General features: G+C 37.3%; 1 protein-coding gene across 2 annotated transcripts; it reads left to right on the top strand.

Moving 5' to 3' along the window:
- The first annotated feature begins 9,112 nt into the window (after nucleotides 1-9,112).
- Nucleotides 9,113-24,315, top strand: LOC121970923 (scyllo-inositol 2-dehydrogenase (NADP(+)) IolW-like). 2 transcript variants are annotated; one of them, XM_042521935.1, is made up of 13 exons: nucleotides 9,113-9,409; nucleotides 9,491-9,630; nucleotides 9,719-9,859; nucleotides 19,779-19,827; nucleotides 20,031-20,048; nucleotides 20,819-20,934; nucleotides 21,006-21,119; nucleotides 21,632-21,682; nucleotides 22,316-22,404; nucleotides 22,485-22,545; nucleotides 22,713-22,790; nucleotides 23,445-23,555; nucleotides 23,999-24,315. In XM_042521935.1, the coding sequence occupies exons 2-13, from the start codon at nucleotides 9,496-9,498 to the stop codon at nucleotides 24,128-24,130; spliced, it is 1,095 nt and encodes a 364-aa protein (XP_042377869.1). In that variant the 5' UTR covers nucleotides 9,113-9,409; nucleotides 9,491-9,495; the 3' UTR covers nucleotides 24,131-24,315. The 2 variants fall into 2 exon arrangements, with proteins under 2 accessions (XP_042377869.1, XP_042377867.1); XM_042521933.1 differs by lacking the exon at nucleotides 9,113-9,409 and having other exon boundaries at nucleotides 9,416-9,630.
- Nucleotides 24,316-25,365: the final 1,050 nt, after the last annotated feature.

Raw genomic sequence — 25,365 nt, 5'->3', positions numbered from 1 at the left:
CTTGAAACATGGTATTGGTGAAATTTTTGGATGATAGTACGTTAGGGAAACTTGGGCATCGCATGTCTAGAAAGATATGGTTTCGATCTGGTGCATTTGACCAAGTGGAACTGACCGAAGCTACCCTTAAACGAATCCTAACAAGTTAGACCAAGATTTAGTACTAAGTTCCGTGGATAGGACTATTCGGAAAACCTCGAAAGGTTGGTTACTTCTAATGATGTCCTTGTGACTCACCAAGCTTAGAAGTTTATCCGAAGAATGCCTATTTGTGGAAACCAAAGCTAAGTCTGAATCTAACACTAGTTAAACCAAAACTCTGTAATTAAACCAATTTCATCTCACAAAACCATAGGATTCCCTGATTGATAATATAGATCGGGTGAGATGAATAAGGCTTAAAAAATTAATTTTAAAAAATTTAATTTTAAACTTAAAAAATTAACTTCAAAATTTTAATGTTTAAAACTTAAATTAATTTCAAAATTTAATTTTAAACTTAAAAAAATTAATTTTTAAACTTAAAAAATTAACTTCAAAATTTTAATGTTTAAAACTTAAATTAATTTCAAAATTTAATTTTAAACTTAAAAAATTAATTTCAAAATTTAATTTTAAACTTAAAAAAAAAAACTTAGATTAATTTTAAACTTAAATTAATACATGCTCAAAAGACTAACTTTAAATCCTACTTACTGTAGGAAACCAAGTGGATTTTGGACAGTGGTTGCTCCAAACATATGACTGGAGATCACACCAAGTTCACTCAACTCACTTACAAAAGCCTAGGAACAGTTGCCTTTGGAAACAACGACAAGCTCAAGGTAATTGGTATAGGTAATATTGAATTAAAATTAGATTTTATAATTACAAATGTCTTACTGGTTGAAAACTTTCAATATAATCTTCTAAGTATAAGTCAATTGTGTGATACTAGGTATAAGGTCAAGTTTCTATCTACAGAATGCTCAATCAAACACCTAGATAATCCTACCATAAACCTAAAAGGTTTTAGAAAAGACAACATCTATGTCATCAACTTAACCATTTCTTCCATTACGTGCTATTTAACACAAAAAGAAGAAACTTGGTTATGGCATAGAAGAATGTCTCACACCAACTTTAGAAATATAAGTAAACTAAATGGACTTGTAAAAGGCTTACCGAAGTTACCTAACTTAGATTCAACTATATATAATGCCTGTCAACAAGGAAAACAAACTAAATCAACCCACAAACAAACAAATCAACCACAAACTAACTCAATCTTAGAACTTCTACATTTAGATCTTTTTGACTCCTATGGAGTCAAATCCATTAATGGAAACTTATACTGTTTAGTAATTATAGACGATTACTCTAGGTTTACTTGGGTAAAATTCTTAAAACATAAAGATGAAACTTTTGGAATTCTTACAAATTTTTGCAAACAGATTGAAAACGAAAAAGATATTAAAATTAAAAGAATTAGGAGTGACAATGGGGGAGAATTTAAAAATCATAACTTTAACAGTTTTTGTCTAGAAAACGGTTACCATCATGAGTTCTCATGCCCTAAAACCCCCCAACAAAATGGAATTGTAGAAAGAAAAAATAGAACCTTACTTGAAGCTTCTAGAACAATGTTAAATGAGTATAACCTACCTAAATACTTTTGGGCAGAAGCTGTTAGTACAGCCTGCTATGTACAGAACAGAACAACAATAAATAAAACTCATAACAAAACTTTCTTCGAAATATTTTATAATAAACAACCAAACATAAAATACTTTAAGGTATTTGGGTGCCCAGTTTTTATCTTAAATACAAGAGAACACTTAGGAAAATTCACCTCTAAAATTGAAAATGGAATTTTTGTAGGATATTCCCTAAATAGTAGAGGCTACAGAATTTATAATAAAGTTACCTTAAAAATTGAAGAAACTACTAATGTAAAATTTAAAGAAACTAAACAAGACATAGAACCTACACAACCCCCAGAGTTTGTTCCAGAAACCAACCAAACTCTAAATCATGAAGACGAGGAACAACATCAAGAGAATCAACCTCCTAAAACAATAAGGGTAAACCCAAATCATCCAACTGATCAAATAATTGGTGACCCAGACTTAAGAGTTCAAACCAGATCATCCTTTAGAAACCTAAGTCAAATCTCATTAATTTCAAAAATTGAACCTAAAACTGTGGATGAATCCCTACTAGATCCAGATTGGATTATAGCTATGCAAGAAGAACTAGCCCAATTTGAGCGTAATGAGGTCTGGGACTTAGTCCCACCACCTAAGAATAAGAAAATAATAGAAACAAAATGGGTATTCAGAAACAAATTAAGTGAAACTGGGGAAATTACTAGAAATAAGGCTAGACTGGTTGCCAAAGGATTTAGTCAAGTTGAAGGACTTGACTATGACGAAACATATGCCCCAGTAGCCAGATTAGAATCCATTAGAATGTTACTCAGTTATGCAGCCCATAAGGGATTTAAAATGGATGTTAAGTCCGCTTTTCTTAATGGACTAATCAGAGAAGAAGTTTATGTAGGTCAGCCTCCTGGTTTTGAAAGCTTAGAACACCCTGATTATGTTTTTAAATTAAAGAAAGCCCTATATGGACTTAAACAAGCACCCAGGGCGTGGTATGAGAGGCTAACATCTTACCTAACATCTAAAGGATTCAAACAAGGTCAAATTGACCCAACCTTGTTTGTCAAATCATTAAATACAAACATATTTATTGCACAAATATACGTGGATGACATAATATTTGGCTCAACAAATTCAGAATTTTTAGAAGAATTTATTAATCTAATGGAAAAAGAGTTTGAAATGAGCTTAGTGGGAAAACTAACCTATTTCTTAGGATTACAAATCAAACAGACAAATGAAGGAAACTATATCTCTCAACATAAATACACCAAAGAATTACTTAAAAAATTCGGAATGGAAAATACAAAAGAAATAAAAACACCGATGGCTGTAAACACAATCTTAGATAGTGACCCAAATGGAAAACCAGTTGACTTAAAATATTATAGAAGTGCAATAGGTAGCCTACTGTACCTAACTGCAAGCCGACCTGATATTTTATTTGCAGTTAGTATGTGTGCTAGATACCAAACTTGTGCTAAGGAATCCCATTTGACACAGGTTAAAAGAATTTTTAGATATCTTAAGGGAACAACAAATGTAGGAATCTGGTATCCTAGGACAAGTAATTTTGAAGTAATAGGGTATTCTGACTCAGATTATGCTGGATGCAAATTAGACCGCAAAAGCACCAGTGGTGGATGCCAATTATTAGGTTCATCACTTGTTAGCTGGTTTAGTAGAAAGCAACATTGTGTTGCTCTGTCTACAACTGAGTCAGAATACATAGTTATAGGCGAATGTGTTGCACAAATATTATGGATGATGCATACTCTAAAAGATTTCAACTTAAATATCACAAATGTAAAAGTATTAATTGACAATATAAGTTCAATTAACTTAACCAAGAATCCTGTGCATCATTCAAGAACCAAACATATTGAAATTAGACACCACTTTATCAGGGATCATGTTACTAAAGGCGATATTGAACTCAAGTACATTGAGTCCAAATCAAATTTAGCTGACATTTTTACAAAACCTCTCCCTGAAAGTGAATTTAGCAACTTACGACGAAAATTAGGGATGTGCTTAATAGACTAGGATCTTTCAAAAATACTTTCAAAATTGATTTCACCAACTTATAGGCTAAACTTGTTTGTTTTCAAACTTTCCATATTTTAGACTTTCGAAAACAGTTTTGGCCTTAGATTAGTTGTACATCCTTAGAAAACATGTACCCATAGGACTAGTCTTTTGAGCATCTCACCAACACCTTAGGTTTACCTTGCTTGTGTTTGATAAACATAGAAAGGGGTGAGATGCATAGGCCAACTGTCTGGACTTAAGATGCTTATTTCAGTGCATCAGCATAAGTCTGGACGTTAAATACAATTCAGATATTAATCAGATTAAAGTTCATTAGTCAAGTCAAACACTGACTGATTATAATTAACTTAATCTGACTAACCAAGTGAAAACTACTATCTTTTGATAGTTAGTTAGTACCTAATTGGTTAGACAGCTGGTTAAAGTTAAGTATCAAATTCAGGGGGAGAAATAAAACAACTTTAGTTTTCCAAATTGAATTTTAAACTTAATTTTGAAAATCAAAGTTTAAAAACAACTTGTTTAAAATTGTGAAATTTTTTACAAAAATTTGAAAGTTTGAAAGGTTTTGAATCTAATACTTTTAAACTTTGAAAATTTGATTTTGAAAAATAAATTTTACAAAAACATTCTAAAATTATGTTCTTACTTTTACCAAACTCCTTTGAAAATTGAAAGTAAAGATTTAAATTTAATTTAACTTTACTTTGAAAATTGTCCTGTATCTAATTCTTAAAATTTGATTTTACTTAATTTTGACATGTTGATTTGAAGGTTAAATTTACAAACTAAGCTTCTCACACTCATTTTCCTTGATTTTGAAAATTGAATCTTTTACAAACTTAGTGTTGAAAAATAAAATTCAATTAGTTTTGAAAAATAGATTTTTTCAAACTTAGTTTTGGAATTTTGGTTTTGAAAACTTATGTTTAAAAAGCGTTTCAAAGTTGAAACTTGTTTTGAATATTTAATCTTGAAATTTAGACTTTATACACTTATGTTTGAAAATTAAAACTTAGCAATTTTTCTAAAAGCTAAAAGCTACTGCTTTATACAAGTTTTCAAAACTTTATACTCCCCCAAGTCAACTTGATCTTCTCTTGGATTTAAAAATTATATTTTTTTTCCCTTGAATTCTGAACCAAACTCAGTTATTTTTTAAAATTAAGTGTTATTGTTTTTAGTAACTCTACACTATGATTGTTTCCCTTATTTTTTTTTATGAATGCCAAAGGGGGAGGAGGGTTAGGTGGTTAAGTTAGCTAAACCAATTTGAAAACACAAACTAACTTTAAAACCACACAAATGCATGTTGTTTCGTACATATGCTTTCACTAACTTAACCAGGTTGTCATTCCATCAAAAAGGGGGAGATTGTTGGTGCGGGTAGCACTAACGGTCTAACCCAGGTTTTGATGAATGACAAATAGGTTAAGTTAGTTGTGTTGTTGTCTGACACTTTGATCAAGTGTGCAGGAAAAGTCCAGCTAGGTCGACGGGCTGACCGGATAGCTGGCGAGAAGTCCAAGCGGTCGATGGGTGACCGGACGCTAGCAAGAAGTCCCTAGGTCGACGGGCCGACCGGATAGTGGCGAGAAGTCCAAGGGGTCGACGGGCTGACCGACGCTGGAGAAGTCCAGACGGGTCGACGGGTGACCGGACGTCTGGCGTGTAAGTGAGGTAAGTCACCGGAGGGAGTGACTGTGAGGACGTGTTCCCGGGAAGGGGACATTAGGCGTCGATCCGGCTTAGATCCATTTCGGATGTCTAAGTCGAGATCGTGACTAGATTCCGATCTCGGAAAGACGGAATCTAAGTCATACTCTCTTTATCTATCTGCTGAACTTTAACTGTGCTAACCATTTGTTTAACAGGATATATATTTGCCTCGGACTAACCTTGTTTTGCAGGAAAAAGGAGTCTTTCTGGAACAAGGTGGTCCGGGCGCCCGGAGGGGATCCGGGCGCCCGGAAGGCGAATTTTATCCAGACAACTCGTCGCTACGGAGCATCTTGATTTGAGCAGTTACGTCACACTCCAGGTGCCCGGAAGGGATCCAGGCGCCCGGAACAGCATATAAAAGAAGCCCCAAACAGGAGCTTCACAATTAACTTTGACTGAGAACTCTTCTGCTGATCTTGCTGCTCGACGTTCAAGTGCGACGTCAACAACGCTCCGACAAAAGTGCTCTTCCGTTTTTTTGCTTAATTTTCTCTTTGTCGGTATTGCTTTATTATTACTAGCATCTCCTGTACCTTTTTTGTAATCACATTTCGACTTGCTAGTGATTGCCCAACGAAAGTGGTCAAGGACCACGGGCCTTCGAGTAGGAGTCGTCACAGGCTCCGAACGAAGTAAAAATATTTGTGTCTACTTTATCTTTTTCCGCTGCGTTTATACTCGTCATTTTCGAATCGATATTCACCCCCCCTCTATCGAATCTAACGGTCCTACAGAAGCTTCTTCATCCTCTTCTTCTCTTGACCCGGATGTGGAGGATTCTTCTTGCTCTTGATCCGGTGTCAATGAAGATTGCTCCCCCTCAATCCTAGAGGTGGAGGCTTCACCTTCATCTTCATCCTCTTGTACATGAAACAAGGAATATACTCCTTCCTTGCTCTTTTGATTGCTCTCCTTTGAGGATGAATCTTCTTCTTGGACTTCTTCTTCGGAAGTTGAGCATCTCTCAACTTCGGAGTCCTCTTTCTCTTCCTCCAATGAGTCACCCTCTTTGGATTCCTCTTGATTTGGTATAGTGGAGGGGATCTCATGAATTGATGCCAACTTGCTCCAAAGCTCCTTGGCATCCTTGAATTCTCCAACTTGAGCCAAAATGTGGCTAGGCAATAAGTTGACCAAAAGCTTGGTCACTTTATCATTTGCCTCGCTCATTTGAATATGCTCTTTACTCCATTTGCTTTTCTTGAGAGGCTTGCCCTTGGAGTTTGTTGGAGCTTCGAAGCCTTCCATAAGAGCAAACCATTGCTCTATCTCCATCATCAAGAAATTTTCGATTCTTGATCTCCAAGAATCGAAGCTTGTAGATGTGTACGGTGGAGCCACCCTCGTGTCAAATCAAAGTCCATCTTGGAATTGCATCTTGAAGTTGAGCCTTTTGATGAAGTATTCGACTTGTAGGATTTCTTCAACTTCTTCACCCTCTAGCTTTGCTTGTTTTGTTTGCCCCTTCCGGCGATGATTCTGGTGAAGAGCGGCCTCGCTCTGATACCACTTGTTAGGACCGAAAGTAGCTAGAGGGGGGGGGGGTGAATAGCTCGTCGCGTGCTAGGTGCTCGTCGTTGCTTATTTCTTCAAGGATATGCAGCGGAAATACAAGAAACAAAAACATACAACGCTAACACTTAGGATTTTACTTGGTATCCACCTCATAAGAGGTGACTAGTCCAAGAATCCACGGACACACACACACCTCCACTAATAAACACTCCTTTTCGGTAACTACCGAAGGCAGAGAAGCCCTACAAGTTCACACTATAAGAAGAAAGGGAAAGGATACACAAATACAAGCAAAAACTTACAATGAGTATAGAAACCCTAATCCTAGCTTTCTTCTTTAGCTGTAGATCCGCCTCTTGACTTGGAAAACCTCCAAGAACCTTCAAGAACTGGCGATCTGATCTTTGTGGAGAAGCTGTGAAAGCGCTGAAGTGATCTGAGATGAATCGGTGAAGTTCTGCCGAAGAAGACGCACGCCAACGGCCTTTATCTGCGCCAACGGTCAGATCCCGATCGATTGGATTGCTCCCAATCGATCGGGGAGGCTTTGGATCGATCCACGGATCGATCCAGAGTGCCTCTGTGCTCTGGAAATTAGCCTGGATCGATCGGCTGATCGATCCAGGGCTTATCGCGACATACAGCACCTTCCCAATCGATCCACTGATCGATTGGGACCTCTGGATCGATCCACTGATCGATCCAGAAGGCTACTGTGTTCTCGCGACTGCCTCCCAATCGATCCACTGATTGATTGGGACGAAGGCTTGTCGCAGGGACACACCAATCAATCGGCCGATCGATTGGGCTCCAGCCAATCGATCGGCTGATCGATCCGACTACTGGTTTTTGCCCAAAACCAAGTCCCAAACCTCCCAAACCAACATCTGGTCAAACTTGACCTGTTGGTTCATCATGCCTAGCATCCGATCACCCTTGACCTGCTAGGACTCTCTCACCAAGTGTCCGGTCAACCTCTTAGACCCACTTGGATTTTTCTTCATCATGCAAAGCATCCGGTCACTCCTTTGACCTACTTGGACTTTCATCAGATGTCTGGTCAACCTTGACCCATCTGAATTTCTCCGTGCCAAGTATCCAGTCAATCCTTTGACCTACTTGGACTTTTCACCAGATGTCTGGTCAACCTTGACCCATCTGGATTTCCCCGTGCCTGGCTTCACTCACCAGGTCTTTCACCTAGCTTCACTCACTAGGATTTTCACCTGGCTTCACTCACCAGGATTTTCTTCTGTCTGGCTTCACTCACTAGGACTTTCTTCTGCCTGGCTTCACTCACCAGGACTTTCACCTAGCTTCACTTACTAGGATTTTCCTCACTGCCTAGCTTCACTCACTAAGTCTTTCCTTCTGCCTAACATCCCAGTTAGGACTTCCCAGTCAAGTATCCGGTCATCCTTGACCTACTTGACTCTTCTTCAATCAACCTTGTATTGTCAAACATCGAAACTCAAACCAAGACTCAAGCTTGGTCAACCTTGACCTGAGAGATGTTGCACCAACAATCTTCTTGTAGTTATTTAGTAACTAAATGTTAGACATTTAAGAACAAATTTTAGATGAATATTTTTAAACTAAATTTTTTTTTTTATTTTTTATTTTTAAATAACTTAATTAATTTTTAACTTAAATAAAATTTTCAACTTAATTAATTTTTAACTTAAATTAATTTCTTAACTTAAATTAATCTTTAAACAACTTAATTAATAGTCAAATTAATTAATTTTAATTTTAAATTAATTTCTTAATTTAATTAATTTTTAAATAACTTAAATAAAATTTTAATTTAAATTAATTTCTTAATTTAATTAATTTTTAAATAACTTAAATAAATTTTTAACTTAATTAATTTTTAACTTAATTAATTTTTAACTTAAATTAATTTTTCAGCAATTTAATTAATTTTTAACCTAATTGATTTTTAACTCAATTAAGTTGTCAGATTAACTCAATTCGTGTGTTTAAACTGTTCTTGCGATATGGACATTCATGGCGAATATTCCAAAATCTGAGAAGCAATCATCTATATACATTAGTTTATTTGAACAAACTTGAGCTCGATCTAATCCAACGTTTGGAGAAATCACAGCGAATTTCCCCAAGGAAGTCGATGAGTTGCTGGACGCTCCAGTAGCTCATTCGGGAACGGCAGAAACCACGTTCCGCGGCGAGTGAGGCGTGGAAGAAGACGTTTTTGTCGTTGAGCCCTTGTATTTTGCTAATTCTCAATTTTACCCTCGTATTTCTTTATATTATTATTTGTCCTCGAACTTTTATTATGCTGTCAATTATACGGCCGGACCTACGTATGAGATCTGAGATCGTAAACCCGAATCCATTGCCTGCTCTTCGTCCGCTCCATTTCCGGCCGGCCAGATCTGCCGTCGAAGGACACTGCCTTCGCATCTGAGACGCTCCCTCTGCCGTCGGCGATTTCTTGCTGCCTCATCCATCTGGTATGCTCGTGATACTTCGCCTTTTGCGCCGATCCTTACTCGAGCATTAGGCTAAAGAAGGTTTTACAATGATGCATCCAGGGAAAATGGTTGATCCAGATGTAGCGCTCCCGCAGATTGCGATATTAGGTGCGGGCATCTTTGTTCGCACGCAGTATATCCCTAGGCTGAAGGAAATAGCCGATCGCGTGATTGTTAAATCAATTTGGAGCCGCAGTGAGGTATGCGAACTGATTTATCTTCAAAGCATTTTTTTTGTTGTTAGTTTTGAGTCGCCATCTTCCTTACACTATAGGGCATCCTATGTAGGAATCTGCTAAAGCTGCTTCAGAACTTGCCCGAGATTTTGCACCGAACATTGAATACAAATGGGGCGATTCTGGGATCGAAGAGATTATTCAGGACAGTTCCATTACTGCCGTTGCTGTAGTTCTTGCCGCCCAAGTTCAGGTTTGAGTTCAAAGTTGGTGCCTTGGTACAATATTTTGACATTTTTTCCATGATTAAAACAAAATCTCTAGGAAAATTCATTGCCCTTCTAAGATATGTAGCCAATATAAGGTTAGGGACATTGGAGTGAGCTCTAAAGCTGACCTAGATATCACCAATATATATGGGATTTGTGGAAAGAATTGATGTCTCCAATTGTATTACATTCGGAATGGGAATACCCATTATATACAAAATTACACTAGAAGACAGAATAGGAAACTAATAGCGAATAGAAAACTAATTATTATGTACATAGAAAATTAATATTTTTCTAACTACATTCCTTGATTTTCTACTTTGTGCTCATAGTTGTTACCATTCACAGCTATTTGACACTCCCCCTCAAGTTGAGGAATAGATGTTTTCCATTTCCAGCTTGATTATAAGATCATGAAATCTAGAACTGTTCAATCCCTTTGTTAGCACATTAACCAATTGTAATTCTGAAGGGACATATGACATACACACTGATACAAGTTATGATGAGCGAGTCTTTCGGGTGACGTGGCAGTTAAAGCCAAGAAGAGGTGATGGTGCCTAGACCAGGTCGAGCATAAGGTTATGTGTATACCCGGACGGGACGGACCAGCTGGGTGCCAAGATACTTAGCCTTATCTAAGATATAGCATACGATTGGCCAGGCAATGGTTGATCAAATATAAGTTTCTCTGTATATGCCTAGGCGAAAAGTACTGGCCGGGCCTAGAGGAGCTTAACTATATCAAGCCTTCAATATGTAAATGGTCAGGCAAAGGCCGATCGAATGAAGACTTCCATGCATATGCCTGGATGGATATAAGTCCAGCCGGGCTTAAAGGTATTAAGCCTTGTTTAGTCTATGATATATGATCAGTAAGGCAAAGGCCGACCAAGGCTTCCATGCATATGCCCGGACGGATATAAGTCCGACCAGGCTCAAAGGTATTTAGCCTTATTTAGTCTAAGATATATGATCAGTAAGGCAAAGGCCGACCGAATGAAGGCCTCCATGCATATGCGCAGACGGATATAAGTTCGGTCGGGCCTAAAGACATTTAACCTTTTCGAGCCTTCAATATATGAATGACCGCGTGAAGGCCGATTGAATACAAGGTTCTATGTATGTGCCCAAGCGGACATAAGTCCGGTCGAACCTAAAGACATTTAGCCTTATCAAGTCCATATCATACGAAAGGTCGGATGAAGACTGACTGAACACAAGATACTAGGTTTAGTGTATTCGCTCGGTCGGAAAAGGTCAGTCGGGCTTAAAGAGGCTTAACCCTGCCAGGATTCTAAAATACGATCGGCAAGATAAGGGCCAATTAAACATAATGTTCTTTATATATGCTCAAGTAGGCAAACAACGGCTGAGATATATTCAACAGAAGAGACTCTTAATGCACGACCGGTCGAGATATATTCAACAGAAGACATTCTTAATGCATGACCGACCAAGATATATTTAGGAGAAGGTATTTTTAATGCATGACCGACCGATTATTCAACCAAAGGTAGTCTTAATGCATGATCGGATGAGATATATTCAACAGAAGGTATTCTTAATGCATGACCGGCTGAGAAGGTATTCTTAATGCATGACCGACCGATATATATTCAGCAAAAGGTACTCTTAATGCATGACCGACTGAGATATATTCAACAGAAGAAGAAGGGGGCATTCTCAAGATATGACAGGCTTAATGAACGGCTGGTATATATCTAGGCTTAATAATTGGTTGGTATATATCTAAACAGACAAGCAATTAACAACTTTATGATAGCCCGACAAACTTGTCGGGAAATATTCTCTCGAAACTTCTTTGTTCTTTAAATGGTTACAACGATATACGATTTTGCATATGTCATCATATCAACGATTCAAGTCATAAACGACAAAGAGGGTATATTTGGGGTAAAAAAAAATTCTCAGAGGATTATTGCACGAAGTCCAAGTTGTACTTTTCTCATTTTCTAACAAACTCTAACAAACCGGGGACCACCTCACGATTGCGGAGATTATGTGAGGTGGCATAAAAAAGAGAATCCTCTCCGCTGGCAAGGTACGCAGATACAAGCATTTGCATATGAAACTAGACTTCCTACCATTTTCCGTTACTGTTCTTTTTCTTCTTCTTCCAGATTCGAGCGAGGAACTGACTTGAGCGTCGGAGGGCCTAGCTAGGGATTCCCACCCCGGTCTTAGGTCACTAACGTTTTGTTGGATCGTCGGAGAGTGCGTAGGGTAATTAAGGAGTTCCTTCAGATCTTGAGAAGCTTGCCATTCCTCAGTCGCCAAAGCCAGCGCGCCATCTTATCGCCTTCAGACAGGATCACACACTAATCCTTCCTTCAATTTTTCCTTGATGAAATGTTTATCAATTTCAATATGCTTAGTCTGATCATGTTGAATAAGATTATAAGCAATATTGATAGCTGACTTATTGTCACAATAGAGTTTTATGGGATATTCCCATTTAATTTTCAAATCATCTAGAATAATCTTCAACCATAGCCGTTCACATAATCCTTAAGCAATGGCCATAAATTCTGATTCTGCATATGATCTTGTCACCACATTTTTCTTCCTACTCCTCCATGTCACCAAATTACCACCCAGGAAATTACAATATCTTGTAGTTAATCTTTTTTCCACTAGAGAACCTGCATAGTCTACATTTATGATTTTATGTAAGCATCTAAAGCTAGCATCTTATTTTTCTGGAACAAAATGTTGGAGCAATCCCAATGGTTCGTGGGACCATGTGTTTTGGTGTTTGGGCAAAGGGTTTAAGTTAGGTTTACCCTTGTTATTTGATATGTGTACTTGAGTTGTGCAGGACTGCAGGTAACACATGTGACTCAGGTTGACGGCTTCGGGTCCGGTGAAGGATGGAGCATCCGAGGGACCATGGACAAGGCAGCAAGGACAATGGCCGAGGGAAGCGACTTCGAGGCATACGTGAAGGATGGCATTGGAGACAAGCCGCGGGCTTGGATGCATCCGAGGGACGAGAGCCAAAGGAAGTAGGCTTGAAGGCAAGAGGTCAAGGCTGCAAAGAAGAGTCAAATGAGTCGTGAGGGTACGAGTGCATGAGAGATTGTACTCGGAGTAAAATCCTAGTTTTAGGGTTTTACTGTAGCGGCACTGTAGCGGCACTGTAGCGCACTGTAGTAGTTACTGTAGCGTACTGTAGCAGTCGACTGGTGTATGGACCAGTTGACTGATGCACTGTAGCAGATAGCCGTTGAGAGAGCCGTTGGGCTGGCATCAGTCGACTGGTGCAAGGACCAGTCGACTGGTAACGGGCAAATCAGGTTCAGATTTGTTCCAAGCTCTATAAGAAGGAGCTTGGTATGGCCGGCCAAGGTGACGAAATTAGACTTGGTTAAAGCCTAATTAGTAGTCACCAAAGTGCTCAAGGTCTCTTGTGTCCAAGTGTTCTTGGTTGGTGTTGTGGTGAGGTTTCTCCACCCACAAGGAGTTGCTTGAGTAGCCGGAGTTTGCCGGGGGCTAATCCACCGAAGGATCGGGATCGTCCACCTTACGGACAGCCGTGGAGTAGGAGCATCATTTCCGAACCACGTTACATCGACGTGCATTGGTTTGCTTGTTCTTTTCTTTGTCATTAGCTTTTGTATTCGTTATTAGTATTTGTATTTCCGCTTGCGCACTAACGAATACGTAGGAAGCGAGTATTTGGGGGTGCCATCCATTCAACCCCCCTTCTAGCCGGCCACCGATCCCCCAACACAAAATTCTCTTTCCCGAAGTGCCTTTCAAGTAATGTAATATTTGGTAAGTAGCTTGAAGGTGAGATTCTCTTGGATCATGCATAAATTGGCTTATTACACTCACAACAATGCTATGTCCGTACGAGTGTGAGCAAGGTATATGAATCTACCAACCAACCTTTGATACATCCTTTTGTCCATAGTTGGTTCTTCCTTAGCTTCTCCTTTCTTGTGATTTGGACCCATTATACTAGAAATCGGCTTACACCCAATCTTCCTTGTTTAGCTAACAGATCAGTCATGAATTAAAAATTCCTTTAGTAGAGTATGCTACCTCAATACCAAGGAAGTACTTCAATTTGTCCAGTTCCTTTATTTCAAACTCCTCTATCAATTTCTGCTTTAGATCATGTTTTTCCTTTTCATCATTTCCAATTACAATGATATCATCTACATAAACTAGAAGAGTCGTCACCTTCCCTGTAGTTGAGTGCTTAACAAAGAGAGTATGGTCCCTTGGCTTTGGTTATACCCAGACTTCTTCATGACTTTTGCAAACTTCCAAAACATGTCATAGGAGATTGTTTTAGACCATAAAGAGTCTTTCTCAATTTACATAATCTATTACCAGGATCTCCTATAAATCCTATTGGGAGGTTCGTATAAATTTCTTCATCATAATCTCCATGGAGAAATGCATTCTTCACATCATACTGTAGGAGTTGCAGCCAAAGATAGTAAAACTTTGGCAGTATTCATTTTTGCAACTGGAGCAAAGGTCTCCTGATAATTTACCCCATAAGTCTAAATATAACTTTTTACCACCAATCTAGCATTTTAGACCCATTTGCTTTGTTTTTTAGTATAAAAATCCACTTACAATTAACAAAGTTCTTCCCCTTTGGCTTCCCAAGAACCTCCCATGTCTTATTCTTTTCTAATGCATCCATTTTCTTCCTCATAACATCCCTCCATTCCCTTATTGACAATGTCTTAGAAACAGTGTTGGGCATAGTCATGGTATTTAGACGCATAATGAATGTTGTGTGGGTTGATGATAGATGTTTAAGAGAAAGATAGTGAGATAGAGGGTAGAAAGGGTGTTTGGTGCATTGTCTAGTACCTTTTCTAACCACAATGGGAAGGTCAAAGCTATCTATTCAGTAGGTTGTAAAGGTAGGTCAGATCTTACCATGATCTCAGTATCAGGGTCGGAGGTTTGTGGTTGAGGTTCTTGGATTTGTATCTAGAGCTTTCTCCTTGAATACACTTGAGGAATACTTGGAGTATCACAAAAAACACGGGATGGAAAAGAAGATGGAGATGACTTTCTAGATGGAATTGGAATAGAAGGTGATTCGGTACTGACTTGAGTAGGAGGAAGATCAAGAGCATTAATGTGTTCAAATGACTCAGAAGTGCTATCTTCTGTCATTGAAATCTCCTCCTGAGGATAGGGCTTGGAGAAGAATGTGGTATATGTTAGTATTAACCCTAGTACCAATTATGAGATGATTGTAACATGATTCATTTTGTATCATATATCATTATTAATAAAAGACAAAGTTGGTTATTATATTTATTTCAGTTCAGTGCCAATTGAATAAGTATAATAATGTCCTTGGATAGTAGGTTCTTATCTACAGTATATCAATTGGTTGAATTGATAGTGAGATATTGTAGAGAACACTACTCTTAACTGTTCCTAGTCGAACATTAATATGCAAGGACAATATTAATGCGTTGAGACTAGCATGTAGGTCAATGGATAACTTGATCTCACAAGTCATGAATATGAGATATCAGGTTGACACATGGGTATATATTAGAAAATATATACTGAATGACCCGTCATGAGAATGTTTCATGGATCGTTATATAAGTGTCATAAACATTTTCATGTGACTATTGGTATGAATAGTCCTTAGACCTGAAGTCGCTACAGTTCCCTACATAAGGAGTTGTGTACTTTGGTATCGACAAACGTCACCTGTAACAAGGTGGACAATAAAGTCGATCACTGGGTATGCAATGAATTATGCGAAGGGATGTGAGTGATGTAGATGAGATCTATCCCTTCCATATGACGGAAGCGATATCTGTGGGCCCCTTGATTAGTAGGACATAAGAAAGCATGGCTATGCGCAAATGAGTCAATATGAGATATTGAGCTTATTTGATTGAGTGTGTCTACTTAGAGATCAAGAAACACAAAGGTTGATAAGAGGATAACACGGTCTATGCTTCATTAATCAGTCTAGATATCAAGGATAGAGGGACCAAGTCATACAAGATAATAGTCACGGACAGGTTAGGTCGGATCTCGACCTTCTCGTCACTTGGGTAGCAATGATGCCTTGCTAGATGCCACTCATTGCTTATGTATCTAAATGTTGATTTGGGTACATTGCCAACGTTACGAGAACCTATTGGGTCACACACAAAGAACAAGTAGATTTGGAGATGAGTTCATATGATGAATCATTGGATTAAGTCTAATCCGAATTGGACTTATTGAGTTGGACTCAATTGGATCTAATTGTTGGATTAAGTCCAATTCAAATTAGACTCAAGAGTCAATTTGAATTAATGAAATAGTGATTCATTGAATTTGAATTGCATGAGGATTAATTGAGTAAGACTCGATTGAATTAGACTTGAGTTAGACTCAAGTGAATTAGACTTGAGTTAGACTCAAGTGAGGAGACTTGAGTTAGACTTAAGTGAGGATTAATAGAGATAATTATTGAATTTCAAAATTTAATTATTCATTTCATTCAATTTTCGAAATTGAATTTGAAATGAGGAGTTATACTCATTTGAAATGAGGAGTTACAAGTGTGATCCTTAATGGAGTGTAAATAGTCATTAAGGCCATTAATGCTAATTAAGTGTTTTCCTTGGATGAAAATACTTAAGTAATTTTCTCTTCATTTTGGGTATATCTTCATTCTTATTGCTCCTCTCCTCTCTTGGCCGAAATCCACTCCATAGGTTGCTAGCACAACCTTTCTCCATCTTGTGAGTTTGTGAGACAAACGAATGCTTATTCGTATGGATACCGTAGAGGCGCGAACGTGAAATAGTGCTGTGATCCAAGCTGTCGGGAGTCGTGAGCACGCACCAAAGGTATAATCACTCATGCTATGTTAGAAAACTTAGTATATGTAGGAATTTCTCTTTCCCTTCGCATGGATCTTCTGGAGGAACTAGTGTTTTTCCGTTGCGCATTTGCGTGTTTTGCGCATCTAGTTCCTTATAGTATATTCAAAGAAGGTAATATCAACAGAGATATAATACTTTTGAGATGAAGGGTGGTAACACTTGTACTCTTTTTGAGTGGATGAGTATCTAAGGAAGACATATTTGATGGCACGAGGGCCTATTTTACCTCGTAGTGAACCATGGATATGGACAAAAGTAGTGCACCTAAAAATCCTAGGAGTAAGTCCATTTGTGGTTTGGAAATGAGGATAAAAATCGTTGAGGAGTTTTATGAGACTCTTGTTATCTAAGACACGTGAGAGAAGTCTATTTATTATATATGTGGCATTAAGGATAGCCTCTCCCCAATAGGATTTAGGGATATTGTTGTGAAAAAGAATTGCACGAGTAGTGTTGAGTAAATGCTCATTTTCCTTCATGTTATTTCATTCTGTTAGGGTGTATGAACATTAGACGAATCATGAATAATCCATGAATAATCCCTTGGAAGTAGGAGGACAATGTTTGGTTGAAGTAATCTTTTGCGTTATCGGTCCTAAAACTTTTGATTTTCATGCCAAATTGATTTTGAATTATTGAGTGGAAATTAGGAATAATAATGTTGACATTAGTTTTTTGTTTAAGGAGAAACAACCATGTAATCTGAGCGTAATTATCAATTAAGAAGACAAACCATCAAATCCCATAAACATTGGGAATATTAGAACCCCATATGTCACTATGAATTAAACGAAAGGGAGTAGAACTTCTTTTTTAGAATGCTTTGCCAATTCGCAAACATCACACTGAAATTCAAAAACATCCAATCCTTAATAAAGATGAGGAAACATGACCTTTAAAATTCTAAAAGTGTGATGACCAAGACGTTTGTGATATAACCAAATGTTATCTTTATTAGAAGAACTGTGAAAGGACAAAGACAAATTAATTCAAGGTAGTAAAGGTCACTATGTTCCTTAGCAAGTCCAATCCTTCTCCTCGAGTTCTGATCTTGGAAAGCACAATAAGAAGGGGAAACAATGGCATGATAGTGAAGTTCAATAATTAATTTTTGAACAGAAGCCAGGTTGGAAGACAATTTTGGTACATGGAGGATGTTTTTAAGGATAAGGCTAGGGGTAAGGTGAACATTTCTAAAACTAGCAAAATAGCTAAGGATCCATTGGCTACTACAATTTTTTTTTTTACTTGGACTAGGGTTATAAGTGTGGAAATTTTGAGAATTGAGAGTCATGTGGTATGTGGCACCGGAGTTTATTATCCATGAGTTATCAAAAAACAACAATTTTTTTGTTACTTGGTCTATAGGGTTATAAGTGTGGAAATTTTGAGAATTGGGAGTCATGCGGTATGTGGCACCAGAGTCTATTATTCATGAGTTATCAAAAAAACTGTTTGAGGTATTCATACAAAAAGGGAGTGAGGAGATACCTCAAAGAGCACGCACCAGGCGATTTATCAAGAGAACCCAACAATCCTCAAAGTTTCTCAATTCTATATTGTTGAATCCGCTTAGGAAATGCAAAAATGCAGAATCGGCCATGATGATAAATGCAGAAGTAGAGAATTAGCAATGAAAGCATAATGTTCTGATACCATGTGGAAAGAATTAATGTCTCCAATTGTATTACATTCAGAATGGGAATACCCATTATATACACAATTACAATAGAAGAGAGAATAGGAAACTAATAGCGAATAGGAAACTAATTATTTTGTACATAGGAAATTAATATCTTTCTAACTACATCCCTTGATTTCCTACTACGTGCTCACAGCTGTCATTGTTCACAGCCGTTCAACAGGATTCACTATTTTAAGAATCTGCATTGGGATTCGAAACAGAATATCATGGTTATGGTATTTGAAATTTCTTTATTGTAGGTTTGCTTTGGGTGCTGTAGTAGTATAAACTTCCTAAACAATTAAGCCATATTAAGCTTCATTCTGCTTAATTGCCTATGAACTATAGTCTAGAACTAATCCACGAGTTTACTTCAAATGGAGCAACAAAGATAAGATAATTGGTTTAATGGCTAGGCTGGGGCAAGGCATCAAGGGAAAATAAATAAGGAAATAGCAAGGAGATTTTACCAAGGGATCTAGAACACATGACATGTGCTATATCATGTTAATGATTTGATTAAGCTTCAGTAATGTCAAAAAAATGTTCCTTATTATCTATTTATATTCTAAATACCAGGATTATAGTGGACCTGTGTTTGCATAGTAATAGCATGATGCAAAGTTGCAAGAGAATCCAATACACTGTAGACCTGAAGAAATCATTCAATGATCATGCAAATACATATAGTTATCATCAAATGATTGACCAGAGGCCACATAAAGTTGGAAATATTTCCTAAATAGTGAAAGAATATATGGTTCTATTGACTAAGCCTAAAATGAACGGCTCTTGAACATTTTAGGATTAATTTCAGTTTGTTACTGAAGATTATTTTATCTAGTTTTGCCCCTCAAAGTTTCAAATATATCAATTTAGAGTTAGACTTCAGTGCATCATTTCACATTTTTCTTCCAAAGCATCCTAAACCATCATCTAGAATTTTTGTAATATAGAATGTTTTGGTTGATTAAAGCAGGTGCTAAATTGTCAGACTTGGAACTCCAGGGACCAAACTGAAACTACTAATTGGTAAAACATTTCTTAGCCTTGAATCTATAAAGAATGGCAATCTGATCTACAGCAACAATAGAACAACTTACATAATTAACCCTTTATATATATTGTGCATTCTTATATGATGTGTCAATTCCATTATTGTTCTCATCATGGATGGTTAATGCTCTTCAATTCCCTCTTTAGATCTATCTTTCTGTATTCTATACAATTAACTTGAAGCTTATTTATATTAGTGGATTATTTATCATCCAAAAATAATCACTTATAGTAAAGTTATGATAACAAAACTTGCAGATTGAAGTTTCCCTAAAGATGTTGAGAGCAGGAAAGCATGTTATTCAAGGTACTAAAAGTTTGCTTTATCTTGCCAATTAAAAAGAAAACCCAAAGCCTCTTACTTGAAAGGCTCAATTTAAGAACATTTCAACTTATATGTGCTCGGTATCCATCAACTTTCACTTTTCTTCTTTAGTATTTGAGACTAGTTTTTACCTAATACTTTTCAATTTCTCCTGTGTTCTGTGGCTTACAACTTGGTGGGCAAAGAGAAACCTGCTGCTGGATGTAAGTACCTGGTATCCTCAATCCTGTATCATGTATCCAAATTTGTATTTCCAATGTTAAGTCTACAAGTACCAATGTTGCACTATACTCCCTTGACTAACAATCCTGTATTCTCTTACGATATGTGTTTCCATCAAATTGTAGTTATGATAAATTAGTTACTTCATCCTGTTTTAGACTAAATAAGTTTTTTACTTCATCCTGCTTCTGAATGTCTAAGAAGTTATTCTCCTCTTTAGTGTTCCAACTTGTCCTTGTTCAGGATAAATCATACCTTTTTCTGAATTATAAAGCAATAAAATAAAGTTTAAATCTTAGTGCTTGTAAATTTAAGGCATTTTATTTTGCACATTCCAGTAATACATTTTATTTTATTTTTCAGTTAATGTGATCCTAATACATTTCATTTTATTTTTCAGTTAATGTGGACTTTATTTATTCTCTTTTCCCTCTCTTTTTTACCTATGTCTAGCAATCACCAAGAAAGAATAATTTCTAACCAATATAGCATATGATATCTCATAGAAAGTGGCCAGCACCTGCAGTAATAAGTTACGATATAGCAGAATCAATTTATTTCGTGCTTCTATCGCAACTCATTATTCACTTCACATGAAAAGTTATAGACCTGCCAAAACATTTCATACATTATGAAAGAACCTTGATGTTTTGGCAAGAATGTTCTTTTCAGTCTCCTGTTCTGCCATACTCTCTTAGCTTCTTTAGAGACGACATTCATTTGTCATTTAAACAATTATTTGAATCTTCAGCTGTTAGTGAGGCAGAGGCAGCACTATCATCCTACAATTCTTTTTGCAATGACCTCCCTCGCCAACCTGTTTGGGCTCTGGCTGAGAATTATCGCTTTGAACCTGCATTTGTTGAGGTACCCACTTTTTGAAATTACTGCCTTCTTTATAAGGCCTAATTAAACACATTCTAACCTTAGTTGTACAGTCCAGAAAATTGTTGAATAGCATTGGTGATATGATGCACGTCCAAGTCAGCATTGAAGGATCAATGAACAGTAAAAATCCATACTTCTCAAGTTCCTGGCGGCGAAATTTTACTGTAAGTGGAGTTAACTGGGATAGCCATGAAACTGGACTGTAAACACATGGTTTAAAGCATCCTGCTGACACTCACTAGCAATGTGATTTTGGTCCTACTGATTACACTCAATATTGTGTTTCTGCTATTTATTTTTGTTATAAATACCACAAAACAAGACTCATTTTGATCCTACTAGTTCCAGAAGTGGGTAGTTGGAGCATTGCAAAATGGTACGGTACTAGTCAGACTACATAACTAAAAAAGTAGGATAAGTCAATGAAGGTACGATAATCTGAATCCTTTTTTTTTTGGTTTGAATGGGAACTTGGTATGATAAATCGAGTTATGGCTTATGACAGGATGGTACAATAGTCATACATCAGAAACAAGTTACTCATTTCTGTGTTTTGTATCTCTTAAACTATGTTTTAGTTAAACCAAGCCATGTGTACTCGGAAGGTTAAGTGATGATAAAAATCATAGATATTGGAATGTCATAGCTTCATCTTTTACTTTTCTCACACTTACAGGGAGGCTTCATTCTGGATATGGGCGTACACTTTATTGCAGGATTGAGAATGGTGAGGTCAATTCTGTTATAATAAATTTTGACAATTTTATGTTTGGACTCAATTTTACTGCAACTTACAAGCCAAGACAGCTGTTGCCTGGCCTTTGAATATTGATTCGGATACCACACCAAACCCAATCTATCGGTGATAACATACTAGTACAATACAGTTGAGAAAAACAAAAAAAAATCTAAATATTTTCTAGGCATACCATTTAGTACAACTCAGTCGCATTTGGTTTACTATTAGATACCATCCAATCCATTATCAGAATTGGTGTTTGCTTGTGGATTGACCAACCTAATAGAAATTTTCTCTGAAACTCACTTTGAGATTGCTAAGTTGTTCTATGATGCAGTTTTAATTTTTTTTTATTATTGTATTTATGATGGGAGAAGGGGAGCCTTGGCGCAACGGTAAAGTTGTTGTTTTGTGACCAAAAGGTCACGGGTTCGAATCCTGGAAACAGCCTCTTGCAAAAAGCAGGGTAAGACTGTGTACAATGGATCCTTCCCCGGGACCCTGCATAGCGGGAGCTTCGTGCACTGGGCTGCCCTTTATTATATTTATGATGGGTAACTTCTGTTAAATAAATGATAAGTCTTGTAATTCTAAGAATCATTTCAGCATTTTGCTTTATAGATTGTTGGGTGTGAGATCAACATGGTATCTGCCATTACTCGTCATGTGGATGTGACTCTGCCTCCACCTGATAATATATGCTCTCTCTTGTGAGTTTATGCTGCTTCAAATTTCAATTAAGTTTCAAAAATATAGTCACCGTCTTTATTCTTAATATTTGCGCATGTAGCCAATTGGAAAATGGGTGTGCGGGGGTATTTGTAATGGCAGTGAACTCAAGCTCTCCAAAGGTAAGTAGAGCAATCACTTCTAAATTTCTTGACAAATATGTATCATGAGGTAGAAGTGCTTGTGTAACAATGTTGCAGAAATACTGCATAATGCACGTTATCTTATGTTCTTAAGGGACAACTTTTATTTTAAACTCATCTAACTGCCCTGTTTTCTGTGTTCATAGATATATTGGCGTATTGATGGTTCTAAAGGAGCATTGCAAATTGAGCGTGATATTGACAATGGTCGTCATGGCTATATGGTATAACAATGGAAATAAGACTCATTTGTATCTCTTACCAATTCATTGAGGATGTAAAATGCTTATGCTTCTTGACACGTGATATACTTAGAAGAACTCTCTATTTTAGGTGGTAATTCATAGTAGTTCTTGCTTATTTTTTTTCTTTCTATTATTATTCTTATTTTATTGTTTTTTTAGCATGCAAATTTATTTTATTATATTTGCAACTTTAGGAGTTTTATTTTAGACCTCAACTTGTCTGCAAGGTTTAGGCAGTCAAGTGTATTCCTTTGTTAGTCCTGTAAAAGGAAATTTTATTATTCCTGTAAAAAAGAGTAGAAAGCATGGAGCATACAGTTAATTGGATTAAGAGTCCATATGCTCCCAAATGTAGCCTAGCAAATGCTCCCATGGAATTTCTTGTTTTCTACTTCGATTACTTGCTCTACTCTCAATTTTGGAAGAGACATCCATGTCTTAAACTGTTTCTTAGTTTCGTGCCCTCTCCCTATGCTTGCTATTTATAGATGTTGGGTCTTTGCTCCAACATTCTCATCTTGAATCAACTTAGATATTTTCCCTTCGCATGCCCATTTTTATTGTGAAAAAGAACTGAATTTGGTAAGTTCTACATAATGTCAACTAATATTAATTACTAACTGTCATCTGCAGGTACGCTTTTACACAGCAGGTGGCCATTGCCAAAGTACTTTTTATCCTTTCTCTGGCGTAAATGAGGAATTGAAGGCATTTATTTCGGATGTTTTACAAACCAATAACAAAGTAGGGGGTCCTTTTTTTATTTATCACTTAAGAAATGTAGCTTTTCCTCCCTCATATTCCAAGTTGATCTATAAGAACTATTTAGGAACTTCCATATCCTTTTTTGGCTGTTTCCCTGCATTTATTACTCATAAATCTTATACGCTGCAAAAGTTTGTGCCTAAAATGATTGCTTCAATCTCAAGGCAGAACTAGTGCAATTGAATACCATCTGAAGGTCGACTTAGTAAACTTTTTACACTTTATGCTTTTTGAAGTTCATTAGTTCTGATTGAGAAACGTTTTCTTTTCCTATTTTATCTTGCTATCAATTTTACCTTGCTACCAAACTCATAGCATCAGTGCAACCTTAAATTACTTGCAAATGTGCTCTTGTGCTTCAAGTCTGTCATTTTTTTTTTCAGTATTGCCGGTTAGTTTTATCACCTCTCATTCTTTCTCAGGAGGGTTCATCTGGCCATAACCCCGAAGCTCGTAGTTCATATATCGAAGGGGCACGCGATGTTGCTGTGCTGGAAGCCATGCTTGAATCAAGCATGAAACAAGGAAATCCTGTCCATGTGAAAAGGCTATGATTAACTTGTGTTCAAGAGTCTTTTCTAGAAAAATAAAATCAGTTCTTTCATTTTTGATTTGGTAGAAGAAACTCATATGTAGTATGCCTATAGAAGAGGAGGATTTCTTTTTGATACTTTATGTTGATCCTGGAGTAAAATATGTGTAATGGGCATAATAACTACTGCTATTTGTTTCTCTTTCATCTCCTCTTCGTGAAGGTTTTAAATTATTATTTCGTTGAGCCATCTAGGGAGCTCAGATCAATGAGAAACTGCAACCCAAAGAGCTGATGTTTGTGCCACAGTGGGTGCATGGAGTAGTATAAAGTATAAGACAGGTGAGAAAGGGAAGAAAAAAGTATCGAAATCAATAACGATAAACTACTAATTTTATTGGTTGTTGACATGAAGAACAACCAAAGGTTTCGTCTTGATGGAGGAAAAGATTCAACAATAAGTGAAAAAAGAAATAATTAATTCGAGGTTGAACAAGACAACTTGAGGTTAGATAGAAGAAGACAGTAGTACAATCCCCAAGTAGTATACTTATAGTTGAATAGAATTAGAAGACATAATTATGTTGGTGCAGTGAGTATCAGATGATCGAATCTGAGTTTTGATTATGGCAAAGGGTTCAAAGTTAAGTGGTGGTGTTATCTAACAAAGTTCATGGAGCTTGCAGGAAAGTCCTAAGTGTTACTTAGGTAAAAGTCCTAACTGCGGTTAGGCAGGTGAAAACCCTAGGGGGTGGTAACCCTAGGTCATAGGGGGTGGTAACCCTATGCGGAAAAGTCTTGGCAGGTCGATGGCTTCAGACAAAAGTCCTAGGGGGTGGTAACCCTAGGTGAAAAGTCCTGGTGTCGCGAACCAGGTGAAAGTCTGGACTAGCCGGGAAGCGGATGTCCAGCAGAAAGTCCGGAAGCGTCGAGCGCCGAGCAAAAGTCCAGTCGATCTGGAGGATCGTACTGGCAACAGGTAAATCTCCTGAGTGGAGTAGGTGAGAACGCGTTCCTCGTAGAGGGAACAGTAGGCGTCGGGTCGACCTAGGGTTTCCGGTAGGAAACCTGAAGTCAGACTCGGACAGTCCGGAGACTGTTAAATACTTCATTCATAATAGTTATTGTATTATGTGCTAACTTTGTGCTGCAGGGTAGTGTTTTGGGACTAACGTATCTTGCAGGTGCAAAGGAGCAACTTAAAGCCTCGGATGAACAGTGTCCAAGGCGCCTCCATGGAGCTTGGAGGCGCCTCGG

The sequence above is a fragment of the Zingiber officinale genome, chromosome 4A (genome assembly GCF_018446385.1).
Source record: "Zingiber officinale cultivar Zhangliang chromosome 4A, Zo_v1.1, whole genome shotgun sequence".
Classification (NCBI taxonomy): Eukaryota; Viridiplantae; Streptophyta; class Magnoliopsida; order Zingiberales; family Zingiberaceae; genus Zingiber; species Zingiber officinale.
This window is presented reverse-complemented; position numbering and strand designations above follow the sequence as displayed.

Coding starts and splice junctions, on each gene's coding strand:
- LOC121970923 (XM_042521933.1), top strand. CDS start 9,478: ATGATGCATCCAGGGAAAATGGTTGATCCAGATGTAGCGCTCCCGCAG. Junction 20,935..21,005: donor TTGAACCTGCATTTGTTGAG/GTACCCACTTTT, acceptor TTAGTTGTACAG/TCCAGAAAATTGTTGAATAG. Junction 21,120..21,631: donor CCTGGCGGCGAAATTTTACT/GTAAGTGGAGTT, acceptor TCACACTTACAG/GGAGGCTTCATTCTGGATAT.